Source organism: Haliaeetus leucocephalus, unplaced genomic scaffold (assembly GCF_000737465.1).
Source record: "Haliaeetus leucocephalus isolate CR32 unplaced genomic scaffold, Haliaeetus_leucocephalus-4.0 Scaffold328, whole genome shotgun sequence".
Lineage (NCBI taxonomy): Eukaryota > Metazoa > Chordata > Aves > Accipitriformes > Accipitridae > Haliaeetus > Haliaeetus leucocephalus.
The window spans coordinates 7,067,482-7,083,364 of NW_010972764.1; the positions used below are offsets into that span (position 1 = coordinate 7,067,482).

General features: G+C 40.0%; 1 protein-coding gene across 1 annotated transcript in view; it reads right to left on the reverse strand.

Moving 5' to 3' along the window:
- The window catches only part of CDH12 (cadherin 12, type 2 (N-cadherin 2)), a 156,194-nt gene that overhangs the window by 28,241 nt on the left and 112,070 nt on the right, over positions 1 to 15,883 (reverse strand). Inside the window, exon 6 of the mRNA XM_010571465.1 lies at positions 13,460 to 13,713. Within this exon, the coding sequence (XP_010569767.1) occupies positions 13,460 to 13,713 (254 nt within the window). The remainder of the gene's footprint in view (positions 1 to 13,459; positions 13,714 to 15,883) is intronic.

The window sequence follows — 15,883 nt, forward strand, 5'->3', positions numbered from 1 at the left end:
TTGTCTACCTGAATGTCCAAAGGAATTTTCATGAGTAGAATAATCATGTGCTGTGGCTGGAACACTGCATATAACTAGGTGTCGAGAAAATGACACCTCTACAACAGAATTTTGTCCTGGGCATCATGTCACTAGATAGATATCAACAAATTTGAGGGAGTTTACAGAAGAGAAAGCAAAACTGTCTTGGGTCTAGGCATTCTGGGTTATAAGGAAAGATTAAAAGAACTAAAATATGTTTAGCTTGGATAAGAGATGAAAAAAGGGAGACATGATAATGGTCTACAGATAGCTGAAGGGCTTAAACACCGAGAAAGGAAAGGTATTATTTTGTTCAGCACAGAGAAGCTGAGGGGCAAAATTAAGAAAGGGAAAATTTATGTTATGCAGCAAAAATCTTTCTGGCAGTGATGTATATTATGCTGCACACAAGAGGGATGATATGAGTTCTGTCACTTGGTACTACAAAGCTAAGTTGAATAAAGTAAGGGAGACTGTGCAGTAAGGGAAATTTCTAGAAAGATGGACTGAATAATCCTATTAGTCCCTGCAATGCTAAACTCTGATACATAACAGGAAACAGTATCACCATGCTAATCATACTCAGTTACAAATCTGCTCTAAGATGCAGTTCCAAATATTTTAAAATATAAACATAAAAGTTTTTTTTTAAGATTGCAGTTATTAAAAAGTAGAGAAACAGAAAAATCACTGCTACAATGAGAAACAAGAAATTCAGACTTCAAGTCAAGCCTGAGATCAAAATGTTAGAGAATGTAATGTGTTGAAGCATGCAAACAAATTTGTGTCCTCTAAAATCCCACCCTGCCACTGAAATTTCCTTCCTGCAATTCTTAAGACAATCCATTGACTGAGTTATCATTGTGTAAGACTCAAAAAAATTGTATCAGCATATGTACATATGTACATATTTGAAACACTAAGTCAGTTCTTTATTGTTCTTCCCAAATTAAGTGCTGAACTCTTCTGCTGATTACTGGAAGTATCTTCCATTCCAGTGAAGACTAAGGAGTGATTGCCATAATTTTACTAAAGGTGCAATCAAGAATTTTTAAAATGAGTCCCCTATATACCATGCATGTTTAGGGAAGCCATTAAGTTCAAACAAGTAAAATTAGATGTAACAAAACATTTTATTTTCCTGTGCTAAATGATAGAGTCATCTGAGTAATCTGCTTTTAGGGCTAAATAGGATAGTTAGATTTCCAAAGTCTTCCTCAGGGCTGCAGCACTTGAATTAGCATTAAGTTACTTTAATTTCTTTTTCATACCTTCATTTGATTTAAAGATTACCCTTGATTCTGAGTCTTGTGGTTTTCTATTAACTTAAAAATGCTGTCTCATGAGGTTTTACAAGAACAGCAAAGGTAAATATCCTTTTTTCTCCTCTGTGCAGCATGATAATATGAAATAAGGTGTAATGTACTACTTGCCTAACAGTAGCAGACAATAGTCTTCGCATATCATTCATGTTGTCCTGTGTTAATACAACCACAGGGTTCCTTCTCATATTTTTTGTGCCCTTTACACTGTACAGCCCAGCAACTGTTGTGGTCTATGCATACACTTACTGCATATATAAAATATTAGCTATATTTAATAAAAAAATACTTTTTCTAGAATAAAACTTTGAATATCAAAAATATTTTAAAAAATAAATTTCTTAACATAATGAAAAGAAACAGGACCTCTCTTGTGCAGAACTCCTAGTTTTAATAACCTGGGTTTAATACTGTGATATTCTGCTTGGAGGAAGTAAATCCAATCAAACTTATCTACTGTCACATAAAAACATAGTCTGATATCGTCATAGTAAGAGTTATTAGAAAAATCTAATGCTAATAACAGCAAAATAACATTTGAAGTTTTGCTGTAAAATTTTCCTGTCATTAACCAACAAATGTAAAGGACGTGGTAACGTTCCAAAGTGGCAGCTGCTGTTCTGCTAGGTTGCCTTTTTTTGTTTATATGTTTAAATAATTTATTAAGCCATCTCCCTTAATGGGAGCAGAAGCTTTCTGTACCTTTGCTGAATATCTTCAGAACACTGCTGAGGCGTTAGAGGTCAAACCAAAGGAAACCCTGACTGGTCTGTTGTCAGATCTTATCCTTTGGGTAATCCCATGGATAATGGCTGGATCCCAGAAGAACTCTACCCATGCAGATACATAATAAACTCAATACTTAATTTTTTTTTTTTCCAGGGGATACTAGGAATGAAGAAAAAAACCCCAACAAACAAACAGCCTCAACAAACGAAAACCAAACTCTAGCTGAAATGCAAAAAGGAACTAGCACTGCCATTCACTACCGTCTAACTATTGCCATTAAATCTTAACGTATCGTCTAAGTGCCCAGTCAGACACAGTCACAAAAGGGCTTCTGCTGCTGTTCCAGGTTAAGTGGTTATCTCATACCCTCCCCTCCCTCCCTGCTCCCAAACAGTATTAATCCTACAGTTCTCCCAAATGGGATTGCCTTTTAAAATGAAATGGGCCAGTTTGTAAAGAAGTAGTTTGGTTTCAGCTGGTTTCTAACCTAACCTGTTCACAAATTGGGTTAATGAACAGTTGCACTTGCAGAACTGATGCCAATAACCCTCTCATTGGCGCTGCTTTGAAATGAGCATCTCAAGGTTGCATATTCAGAAGCAACCAGAAAAAGAGCAGCCAATGGAGTTGGTCTATCTTGCTCTAAGTGCCTTTACTGCCATATAATAACACAAAAACAACAAGGTGAACGGAGGTAGAAGGGTCTTAGTGGCATTGCTTTGTTCACAGGCAGCAAAAACCAGAGATGCCTGTGTGGGCGATGCTATATAGGTGGCAGAATTGTCTTTCATATTATACAACATCACACTTGCCACACCTAAAAATAAATACAACCCTCAATTTAATGATCTATTAAAATATTTCTGACAGTTTTACCATTACTTTTCTTTCATCATGTTACTCAAAACACCATATTTCTTTATGCTTTTGTAGAGATTTTCAAAGGTACAGCACTGCTGTAAAGCTGTTGTAATGGTCCAAGCTGACTGGTTTTGAAGATCCCACTGAAGTAATGTGTCTAGTCTTTTAGTGGAAGGATAACTTTGTACTTGTTAAAATATTGTGGCTTAAAAAGCAGAGCATTTTTTTATTATTTTGATAGAAACCCAAGTAAGTTGTTGTACTCCCCTGTCCCCTTTTCCAAAGGAGTTCAGCAGTATCATTTCTCAGACTGATATCCTGTGAGCTGTATTCCAGCCTTCCCAGAATGAATCTTAACTATACAGCACATCAGGTAGTGATGCTTTAGAGAAGGACAGATGGAATTGCTACATTTTGGGAGAAGGAGCAAACACTGCTTGTCAGAACGTCCCGTGTCTGTGCTTATCTTCATGCCTTTTGTGTAGCACACAATCTTCCACATGAAAAAATACAGTTTGAGTCTTCTGCATTACTACATGACTGGGTTCACAGTCCTTCATACGTGTCTGCATACGTCTGTGTTTTCAGTCAGGAGGGCAAAGGATTAGTGATTTTAACAGTCAGTAGCTTACCTGATCTGGAATGAGTAGCATCAGTGCAAACAAACTGTACTTTGCTCCTTTGGAGAAAATGGACCATTACGCAGAATTAATTGACAGGGGAGCAGTGGCTGCAGACAGCCAGACTCTAACGATGGGTCAGAGTCAAGCGAGGGAAGCTGTTAAACTTTTCATAAGCCTTATAAATCTTACATATGAATTTTAGTAAAACACGCTAGGCAATATAGGAAATAAAACGTGCTGCAATTCAGTTATCAGCCCTTCCAAACTGCCAGTTCTGCCTGTCTACAAATTCCTGTGCTTCCTCCCCCCTCTCCTTTGAAAGGTTTTGTTCATTTGGTTATCAAACCCTTCAGTCAGCTCCATTGTCTGCTCTGCATTTCTCATTACCAACCGAATATCTTATCAAAAGCCATTGTCATTTGGAAAATACATTGTTTTTATTCAGTTTTAACATCGTTTTTCCTGCCTTATTGAGCAGCCAGAACTGCAAGACAACCAGCCAGAGGGAAAGCTTTGTCCTGTAGTTTAATTAAGTCTCAGTTGTTTGGACTGGGCGCTGCAGTAGAAGACACGTTGGACTTAACCCCCTCGCTCCAGGTCTAGCAGTCAATATTGCTATGGTGGGAAAGAGGCAGAGCACTTTCTCTACCAGCACCACGAATTATAGGCCCTGAACACCATTTCACCCTGGTTTTGAAAGGTGTACACTGGCCTCTGCACTGCTGCCCACGGTCTGTTCTTTCCACCTTCACCCCGCCCGTAGCATGAAGGACGTGACACCCGTGGTCCGGGAGGGACCCACGCACTGGAGGGTGCATCTCACGTTTGACGCGAGACCAGGGCTCCTGCTTTGCTGGTTTTAGGTGGGGAAAGGGCGTGCTGGGATGGGCATCTGAATGTGTATCAGCATCCCTATCAATGGGCTGAGTGAGTAGAGAAAGAGAGGGAGCAAGTGAGTCTGAGTGGACGCCCTCCACTCAACCTGTAAGAAAGCTGAGGGAGGGGGGGACGGATGCGATGACTCCATCAGATATTCAGCTTCAGTACAAGTTGAAACTTTATTTTGTACTTGGGTCCATCCGACCTAAACACCGCGGGATAAGACAGAGATGCTTCCTGAGCCTCTGTTCCCATGCCTGGCCACAACAGCTTTGCCTTCTGATAAAGTGCTAAGGCAATAAGTAGCATAGCTGCTATAGAGGAGAGCAGGCCTAGTGGCATAAATTCAATAGGAATAATCTTTGCTTTGCTTTTGCATCATGTAAATATTAGCTCTGTTCTATATCTTTTTGGATACTAAAATCTGAACAAATCTCTCATTTTTTTCCCCAGAAAAAAGCTGAAGTAAAATGCTGATGCTGAGACAATCAAAGAAAAAGCAAATAACAGCAATCTTGCTGACTCCAGAGAAAACTGCAGCACACAGTAGAGGCTTTATCGCTTGCTTAGATCGTCAGCTGGGACTCACTTGAATTGTCAGCTGGATCTGCAAGAGGAAACACTCAGTGAAGTCAGGAATTGGAGGCTGCGTTGTCGCTTTGAAGCTGGTTTTGTGAAGCGCTCATAAAGTAAGAGACACTGCAGGAGCTGCTGCATTTTCCTTTTTCGTTTCTCCTCCTCAATCCTCTGCATGTATAAAGGAACCCAGAATCTGCAGAGATCAATATAAGTATGGAGTCACCTTTTCAAAGGTTTTACGAATTTCATGAGGGCCTTTCCCACAGGCAAAAGTTGCTGGATGAGCACCTCCTTGCTCCCCCTTGCATGCTGATGGTCTGACCTGAGCCAAGCCAGGTCCCATCATTTGCCTCTAAAATGGGTTCTTCTCTCCTCCTACCTGAGCTGGAATTTCTGCACTGTGTTTCCTCCAAACTATTTTCAGATCTACTGCCTAAAATATTCTGTTGTTATAAATCTGTAGACTTATTATTTACATGAATGCTGATAGCAGTCTTTTCAATTATTTGCTTTTGTGTTTGCATGTACCTCAGCATTGTATTTAGATTATCTTGCTCCCTTTTCACATCCAGCCATCTCAGTTGATCCTGTGCCATTATTTTCCACACTCTCTGTTCCAGCATAGAAAAGATGGAAGTCGCAGCATCACAGAAGGGTTGAGGTTGGCAGGGACCTCAGGAGGGCATCTGGTCCAGCCCCTCCTGCTCAAGCGGGGACACCTGGAGCCGGTTGCCCAGGACCATGTCTAGATGGTTTTTTAATATCTCCACAGAGGGAGACTCCACCACCTCCTTGGCAAACCTGTGCCGGTGCTCAGTCACCCCCACAGCATAAAAGTGTTTCCTGACGTTCAGAGGGAACCTCCTGGGGTTCACTTTGTGCCCATTGCCTCTGGGCCTGTCACCGGGCACCACCGAAAAGAGCCTGGCTCCCTCCTCTTTGCACCCTCCCTGCAGGTATTTGTATGCCTTGTTAAGACCCCTTCTCTTCTCCAGGCTGAACAATCCCAGCTCTCTCAGCCTTTCCTCATAGAAGGGATACCCAGTCCCTTCATCATCTTCATGGCCCTTTGCTGGACTCCCTCCAGTATGTCCATGTCTCTCTTGTACTGAGGAACCCACAACTGGACACAGTAAAAGTATCTGAGATCTGTCTGCATCTACAGTCAGGATGTGACTGAAACTTCCAAACACATAGATCACCCAAAGGGTATAAATCTCAAAACCCCTGTTGTTTAAACTTCATTAACAAGCCTGCAAGCAAAAAAAAAGTTACCAAATGTATAAGAAACTCTATATGCAATCATTATTTAAACATAATAATAAACTTGAGCATTTTAGGACAGGAAAGTAAAGCCAATGTTTACAAGCAGACCTAAAGGAGAAATTCAGATGAAAGGACTTGGAATCTGAGTAGGTTGCAATGATTAAAATAGTTATTCTTCTGGAAAGGGATGTAAGTTCTTTAATTAAAAATGTTGTGAAACTAAATTTTATACTAGGAAGATGGTTTCAGGTTTGACTTTGTGTATCACTGTGCAGAATAACCAACTAACACGCTTCCCTGTAACACATAAATTTTTCTTAGACGTTGACCCTTAGTAATTCTCTTAGTGTCAAGCTCAGAGAGGTTCACAGATTGAGGTGATATGGCTGCAGCCATTAAACCTCTGTTTTAATCTCACAGTTGCTTTCTGGAATGCTTAAGAAATCCATTGCTGGAGAAATTTGGAATAAGAGCCCTTGATCAAAAATCAGGAAGACTATTATTTGAGCTGAAGTAAAATTACAATTTGTGCCTCTGGGATGCGAACTGGCTTTGTAAAATCACATCACCAGGTGGTACAAGTGCTGCAAAGTAAACCAGAACAATTATGTTCATATTGTTCCTTTCCCCTCACTCTGGCTTCTTAGATATTCTCAATTAATTTAAAAGCTTTCCTTGCCAAGTTGTTCTTTTCTGCCTTGGAGCTGAATGCACACTGCTTGATTTTCAGCATCCACTTCCCTCACAAACATGTCATTCACTGAAAGCTGTAGTCCATAAACTTCTTGGATCTACTTTTAGTTCTAAACTCCTGACTGACATTTTATAGCTTAATATGATTGCATATGTCAACTGAAGATCACTTGCTGTTTTTCACAAGCTTCAGTAAGTTGATGAATTACTGACTGTAACTAAAGGTTACTGGCCTCTCTCGGTTTTAAACTTAGTTTTCAGTTGCTTTTGACTTGCTGGACTTAGGAAATAGGATTTCATGCTGCAAGTGCTTCCAGGAGTCAATCTAGGAACATTTATGCATGTCAAATGAATCCTAGCAATCTTTTATTTGGGAAGCTCTGACTTTCCTCTAGCACAGGCTTTCTGGCTTGTGCCAGAAAGTACTCACTTTTGTACCATGTTCCTGCCAGTTCTGCAAAAACCCACACAGATCAAAAAGTAAGTCTGCATGTGCTCCAGAATGACAAAGAAGGGTTTTTCAGCTCAAGTGCCTGGCTGTTTCCAGTGAACATGCTGCAGCATCACAGAGGGCTAATGAGTGACAGTACATTTACCTTCCCCACAAAGAAGGTGTGATCCTTTCAGTCTTAAGTCTATAGATTTAAGATTAAGTTTAAAACAAATCTCCACTTTTTTTGTAGTGGCTACTTGTAGTAGCTCCAAGCTGATCACTGGAACCAAGGGACCACAGTCCCTGAATTAATACAACTGAGTCACTTGTCAGCTGAGCTGTGGTAACCGTCTGCTTGTGCGCACCTAACCCATTGCAAATGTGAAATAAAACTTATTAATTTAAACTACTATGAAGGGGATTACCATAATAATTTATTATACACATCTTGCTTCACAGTAAAGGTAAAGCAGAGATACAGTCAGTGTCTGTGACTCTGCTGAAGAGCAGGAATTCATTAAGCTGCAAGAAAACAGTTCCTTTTGAAAGACAATTTGTACATAGAACAGGCAGATTTTTCTGCCTTGTGTTTGAAGAAAAGTCACCTTTCTGTTCAGTCCCTGAAAAGCACCCAGTTGCTGAGGAGCAAGCCAGCTCATTCAAACCTAGAGAATGGCAGAGCAGTACGTGGGATCGTATGGGGAGGAACTTACAAGAAGGGGACGATGGAGTGGAGGATGTGATTGCTTGAGGTCATGAAGACAAAGTCTAGGAGGCAGAGAAGAAAACAGAGGAAGAGTCAGAAAGTCAGGGTGAAACAGCAGGAGGAAGTAGCAGTTTGTTGTCCTATATAATTTCCAGCATTGCTGGAAGGTAGGTAGACAGGGATGTTGTTGTGTATCTGGTAGCTGAGTGCTCACTGAGCCAAATGAGACTGGAAATTAGGAGGCAAGTGTGGGAAGAGCAGATGTGTTGGCCAAATGTATCCCTTGGGATTCAGAGAAAATGTTGGGATAGAAACCCAGTATCTATAGTTCCAGAAAGAAGATCAAGGTAACTGGAACAAAGAGAAAAAATACATCAAGCCACTGAGATCAAAAAAGACGTCTGTCATCATCAGAAGAAAGGAAGGCAGTAGTGCAGGGCACCAATGAAGGTAATGGGACGTGGTTCAGGAGGACAAAAGCAGACACCAGCTGTGGGAGAAAGAAAGATGGACTGTGAAATAGGAGACTGGTATTAGACTGCCAGAGCACAGGAGATATAAGAAAACAGTGGGCTAGTAGAAGGACGGAAGAATATAGCAAGGGATCTGCAGCAGAAACTGAGAGGTACTGGTGCAGGGGTTTGAATTGGTTAGCCCGGATAAATTAGAACTTGGAACAGAGGTCTTAAAAATGGTTGAGGAGACTAGGACTTCAGGAAAAGGCATGGGATGGAGTAGAGCTAAAATTGCGGCAGAAACAGAGAGGAGGTAACAGAGCAAGAAGTGTGCAAAACTCACTACAGCAGCTAAAAAGGAACCAAAATTCCAGAGTCCCATCATCTTCCATCTGTGCAAAACCAACTGGTAAAGCATCTCATTCCCCTCCAGCATGATACCATACACAGAAAAATAGCCATCACTTGATCTGTTATTAAATGAAGAGGCTTGAGATGCTGGAACTAGTTGTCCCAGTCTTTCTATCTATGTATGTAACTATAAGATACATTTTGATGTCACAGGATGGGACTTTTCTTTTTCGAGGAAAAAGCAAATTCAAAAAGTGTATGCACAAAAAAAGTCAGAAGAATTATGGGATTGGAAGGTCAAGCACTTTCCTGTTACATATGTTACTTCAATTCGTCTTGTTTATGCCTGTACATTAAGATAAAGTGTTTAAGAATTCAGGAAGAAACCTACTATTTGTAGGTTTTCTTGACCTTTACATAACAAAGTATTGCACTGGGAAAACAGAACATATTCATAAAAGTTGCTGGACCACTGTGAACTAGTTCAGAAAATAAATAAGGCTTTTCCTTTGGAGGCACATGCAGGAAATACAGTCCTGTCCCCAAGATACTGAGGGCAGGATTGACCTGTGACTAGTACACATGACTTTTTTCTTTCTTTAATATCATGGTTTCATGACTCTGGACTTGGACAGGAAAATGCACAGTCCCTACGGCTTTCCTGCTTTGAGTGGTTCTTGCGGTTCATAAGGCAAAACTCCTGAGTCAGGCAGAGAAGATCTGAAGGGCAGTGTTCTGGCACGGAATATGAAACTCATTGTAATTGGAGTCATAGCTGGGATTCACATCAGGGACAATAATCCTTTCATGCTTTATGCCAGAAGATCAGCTCCAAGGAAATCTGAAAACTTCAAAGGTGTCAGTGCAAAGTTGTTGAACTTCACAGGCACTGTTAGATAAAGCTCACTATTCTAGAAAGTACTGCAGATAACTCAGTCTTGCCATCCATTTGCACTTTCTTGTTATTTAGACAGCTCTATCTTTAACATTCATGCTGTATGGACACACATAAACGTGATTTTTAGGAAGTCCTAAAATTCCTTATATGAGAAGTACAAGGATCTTTACTAAAACATTTGCATATTTACCAATTACATACATCGTAATGTATGTACATGCAGTGTAATACACTGCAACACAGGTGCTTTTTTTTTTTCTCCCAGACAGCTTGTAACTATTATAAACTGGAGGAGTCTGAGAAGAACATGAGATCATTGTTCTTTTCAGAAGTGCTTTGGGATTTTTAATGGCTACAAAGTACATAGGACTTCTTCTTAACATTTATGCTGAGCATTTCTTGCAGCATTATGGATAAAATGGGAATAGACAAAATAGCTCTCCTGAGAGACATAAACTCCAGATTTAACACAGTTTGAAAATTAGGTGCACTAGGGTAATGTTCCAAAAGAGCTTCAAAGCCAGTCACCCTTGCAGGTGTTGAATACCTGCGGCCCCTTTTCTCCTTGTGCTTAATTTCCTGTTTCTTACTGAATGTGCGCTCTGTGCCCTTTCATTTCAACATCTCTAACAAATATCATCCCACAAAACAAACATTTTAAAATTCCTGACTTGTCCAAAAACTTGATTCCAGTAACAGGAGAAAAGAGAAAAATAATATAAACCTCACCATTTTCAATGGCTTCCAGCAAAATATTTTTCTAACAGCTGAATCCAGTCTTCATTCTTACCTGTTATCTCCCCCTTCCTGATATGTCTAGCACAACAGAGCTAAAGTTTTTGTGTGATAACATGGATTTAGTTGCTGTGACTAGTGCTGCTTCCTTTCATGTGAGCTGTTCTAGCCTGCTTTGTTCTCCAGAGTTTTGCCTTCTGTTGCGTACTGTGCAGACTGGTCTTTTATCCCAGTCTCTATTGTTTGGCAGATTGTTGATTTTATTGTTGTTGTAATGGACATCTTAATGGCTAAACTGCTCTAGGAAAACATTTCAGAGAAAATGAATGATTTTGTAGAGAAACTGTGCCACCCAGCAAATTGTATGGGCCGTTGCCTCAAAGAACATTACTTGCTTTTCCATGTTTGTTTAGAGGGCATATTTACTCAGAAGATGGTCGGACTCCTTCTTTAAAATGTGATGAAATTGATAGAGCCATTCTTTACATCTATGAGACGATCTACATTTTACACAGCTGAAAGAGCATAACTGGTTAGGATACATTAAGAAGTTGTAATCACATGCAACTCTTAAACTAATTTATGCTTTTCTAACTTCTGGTCATGTACTTTTTTTTCAGTTAGAGGATATAAAACTTATGGAATATTGAACACTAATACATCAGTAACTAACCATTGCATATAATTTCTTTTTCTGCTTGGACTAGTCAGCAGCATTTGGATACAGGTAGGTTCTTCCAGAACACAAGAGCATCGTCAGATCTCCGATAAATTAGTAACAATCTTATCATTAAATTCAAAGAGCTGGAGATCAAGCTGAATACAGAGAATCAGATACATCCTCAGGTAAACAAGAGCCAAGGAAGAGATTTCAGGACTGAAATATGGAAATTGAGAGAAATAAGTGATCTTACAAAGCCACAAGAAAGCTGCATGGAAGGTTTCCAGCTTAATCTTCTCAGCATGTCAACTGGCGTAGTGGAACACATCCCTCTCCTTAAAGCAAAGTATCTCCCTCCAAAGTCCACCAAATTCAATGTGTCGTTTACTTCTGGGTAGGAATGGGTCCCTCTGAGAAATTGGTAATATTGGGACATAGTTTGTGTTTTTCCAGGGCCATGCACCAGCTGAACCGGTTCATAAGAAGTGACCCTGGGAGCACTTCCATAGTTTATTGGTGTAAGGGGTCAGCAAGTAGAGCAGTGAGACTAAAATGGAAGGGTATTTTATAATATTCCTGATCTTTTAACTGTAGATGGGCATTTGGACACCCAAGTAATGATTTCAGAGTTAAAAAAGGCAGACAAGGACACTTTGAAGCAGCTTAGGGTTCAGTATTACAGTGAGCACAGCGTATGGAGAAACCATCGTGAGATGATGATTTTTCTTGAGCAGTTGCAAATGTAGGATCAGTAACTAAAGCACTTGAGTCTCCTAGGAGGGTTTGTGAAATAAAAAACTCTCACTGAGGAGTGGTTATACATTCAAATGATTCTGCTGTCATATGAAAAACTGCTCAACAATATGATTAAAGGCTTGCTAGCTGGTTGCAAGAGTATAATTTTCAACAGGATATTGACTTCAGTGGGGCTATTTTCATAGGCTACCACCAGGGAGAAAGGTTCCCACTTCAGTCTTTGTTAGTGAAGGTTTTGATCCTTTGTCAGGGAAGGAACATGTCACAAATTCATTAAAAAATACATTTCTGTATTATAAAAGAATGAAAAATGTATTTTTTAAAAAAATAGTAGTGCAACAAACAACATTAGTAATAGTTTTAAGCAATAATTAACAGCGAATTGACAAAGTGGGAGCTAAACAGTCACTGTTACTTGTTAAATATTTGCATATGATTACAATGTATCATCTAGCATGTTTATTGTACATTTTGAGAATATAAGTACTGAGTCAAAATATACTTAGTTAGTAAACATGGGTTAAAAGGTGCAAATTAAATTTGTAGTAAAAGATATATGAATGTGTATGCACTTGGTAGACACTAGTAGCATTTTCCTATTTCATCATAGTCCCATTTGATAAACATTAATATTTAAAGACTGATGACTTCCATTATGTCTGCAATATTTCTCATAAATGTCTGGGAATAAAAATATTTCCTGAAGTCAGGTAGGTCCAGCATGAATTGGTACTAGAAGTATGTGTAATGACTGCCTACATCTTAGACCGTGTCTGCACAGGAGCTTCCTTATTGGTACCTGAGTCTGGTTCACTTCATAGTTTCTAATGTGGCTGGAAATATATCAGCAAAATCAATATATTACATTTGTTTAACAGCTCCCCTCTCCCTTTTATTACAGGAAAATAAGCTATACCAGTAAATGAGAGGTTTTGCTGGCAGGGCTTTACTTGCGCTGAAGCCTGCTGAACACAGCCATGTTGGTCGGCAATCCCGTCCCCACGGCCTTAGCCAAGACGGACGTATCAATTATTTATCAAAGCATTTGTTCTTTGCCAGATGTGGAGAGGAAGTGGTTCTTGTTGAAAGGGGCAGTGCTCGCTGTATAACACAGGTGTAACACAGACGTAACGTGTACAACCTCCTTTTTCACTACCGTACTTCATGAGCCGCTTTTGCGGAAGCCCCAGACGCCAGGCAAAACAGTGGTTTTACTTCCTTAGTCTGAGCACACCACCTCTGAAGTCATGTCAGTGCATGGTAACTTATATGATCTGTACAAGAGGCACCTGTCAGCACTTAATGTATTTTTCCAGATAACCCACCCAAACTAGCATGTCTTTTCAATATTTTTCAGAGCATCAGTTATCTGTTACGGTGACAGAGTTGGAACATTTTATATCTTCTTACTAAGCTCTTTGGCACTGAGTCTCACCGTCAGCAGCACTTTGGGCTGTCTGAGAGTTACTGAAGGAGGAAAAGCTTTCTTACCTAACCGAGCTGCTGCCGGCATCGAGGTCTTGTGCTGTCACTGCACCTATAATGGTCCCCACAGGCGTGTCCTCATAAACCTCCATGGTGTACACAGGCTTGCTGAAAACTGGAGGTTCGTCCATGTCCAACACATTTATCTTCACAGTGGCAGTATCTTTGAATGGACCCACCGAGTGAAATCGATGGTCAAGATGGAGATTGGAGGCCTCGACTTTAAAGGTGTATGCCTTTTTCGTTTCAAAGTCTAATGGCTGTAGAAAGAACAAAAGCAAAACATCAGATTTGACTAAAAATCAAACATTGCAAAATCCCTTTGGTAGCATTAATCCGATGTAACTTAAGATACCTTCAGTGTAAACTTCAGCTCCTGAGCTAATATCTAAACTTGTTTTGCAGTTGATCTCATGCTAAGGTGGTTTCTGAAATAGGCCAGATGAATCATACCCAGGAAATGACTGTTTCTCCACATCAGAAAAATCTGGATGACTGGCATGGATGTAAACAGTTACACTGTAGATGTCTGAAGTTAAATGAGTGAGATTCATCTCTTGCAAATGAGCTGTGTGCAGGTTAGCCAGAGATTTGCATTCACAATCCCCACGCACAAGCAATCGGCTGTCTCCGGCTGATCCGGCTCCTTAAATAGAAGATTTACATTTCTTTTAGCAGGGAAAGTTTTCAGAGGACCATGACAAGGATGGAGATGAGCCCAGATGAAAACTCTGATATATACCAGTGGGTCAAACTAAACTTCAGAAATGGCTTGGAATATGAATTCAAACTTGATTTGAATCAAGTTTTTCCTGTAAAATGTCTATCTTAGCGGTGAACTGCTATTCACAGCGTATATTTGAGCTGCATGTACTTTGAAAAATGCAGACTTTGTCTCTGCTTTATGATCCTAGGTGTAATCCACAAGGCCTTGAAGGCAGCATAGCGGCTTTTGTGTCCCTATCTGGGGTTTTGATGGAAATGCATCTTGCAATCAGATTGTTTTGGTGTGGGTTTCTGGCAATGTGCATCAATTTAGTGCCTCTCAAAAACCTTAACGCAGTCTTATTTAGTTGAAAATACACAGAACCTTTATTTTCAGTTAAAGAGTTGGCTTTCATGTTTTTAACGTTACTGACGAAGTCTTTTCCTGATGTCTGGGTAACACTGGCACCTAGTGGTTTCTGCCTGTAATTGTCAAGTTGGACATTTTCTAAGGGGAAAGGATGTGCTACCTGGAAAAGACAGCAGGATCACAAGTGTATGAGCAAGAATATTTCAATGTCTGCCTTTTTTTTTTTTTCCCCAGCCATCATTACCGCAGCCTTTCTAGTCATTTGTCACAGCCAGGATAGATTGAAATTCTGCCATTTTCTGTCCTTATCACAACAGGACATAATTGGCCAAATGACTGGCTGGTGCAAATTGAAGTAGCTCCATTAAAATCAATCGAGTTACCTTGACTTACATTAGGTGAACAGCTAGCATAATGATTTTAAATCCTTATGAAAGACTTTATAATTTTAACGGACTAGATGGTCAGTCTTTTCTGAGCTGGGAATTTAAAATTAACCATCCAAGTCTATATGCTATAGAAATAATCAGGCTTGAAAGCCAAGTACTACTAACCAATCCACTGCCACATGCGATCATCTTGCTACAGACAAAATTGCCAGTAACAGCCAGTATGAGTTGCAGCTTCATGACTGGACTGACAGAAAGAAGAAGAAATTAAGGCTAAGAAGAAAGAGACAAAATTAAACGTGGAAGATCTTGTGACCCAGTGGTGAAACCCTAAGCTGTTGCCTTCGCTACAAACGGACGTGCTGCTTCATTATCCAAATTGTTGTCACACTGTCTTTTCAGTTTCTATACTATTCATGTCCACTGTCATGCATGACCAAAAAAATCAACCCCCCCCGCCCCCGGAAAAAAAACCCACCCCACAAACTCATCCCAGCTAGTTGTATAAATTGTTAACATGTTTTCAAAAAATACGTTAAGGGGAGAAAAGCTGGAGTTTAAAGAACCAGTTTGGAGTGGAAAAAGTCTAAATATGAGGGTTTAAGGTAGAGATAAATAATTAAGACAGAGAAAGCAAGAAATCTAAGCTCTCAATGAAGTAGTAATTCTAACTGACGCCTTGTGTGTATCTTTCATACCCCCAAAATTTCATTAAAACTCTTCAGATTGGCTCCTGTGATGCACGAGCATATTTGATGTACTGATGGCAAGAGGCATAATCTGTGCAGTCCTTGCAGGCTGTCATTAACCGAGTTACTCTTCAAGGCAGGAGGACCAGATCACGGTCTTTGGCCAGTGCCCAGTCACAACTTTCACGATGCAAGGGGAAGAGAGTTCTTGTTTGGGGATGGACAGAAAGCAATAAGATTTGAAGCAATTCTGCATATTGGTGTGCTCAGGCTGGCA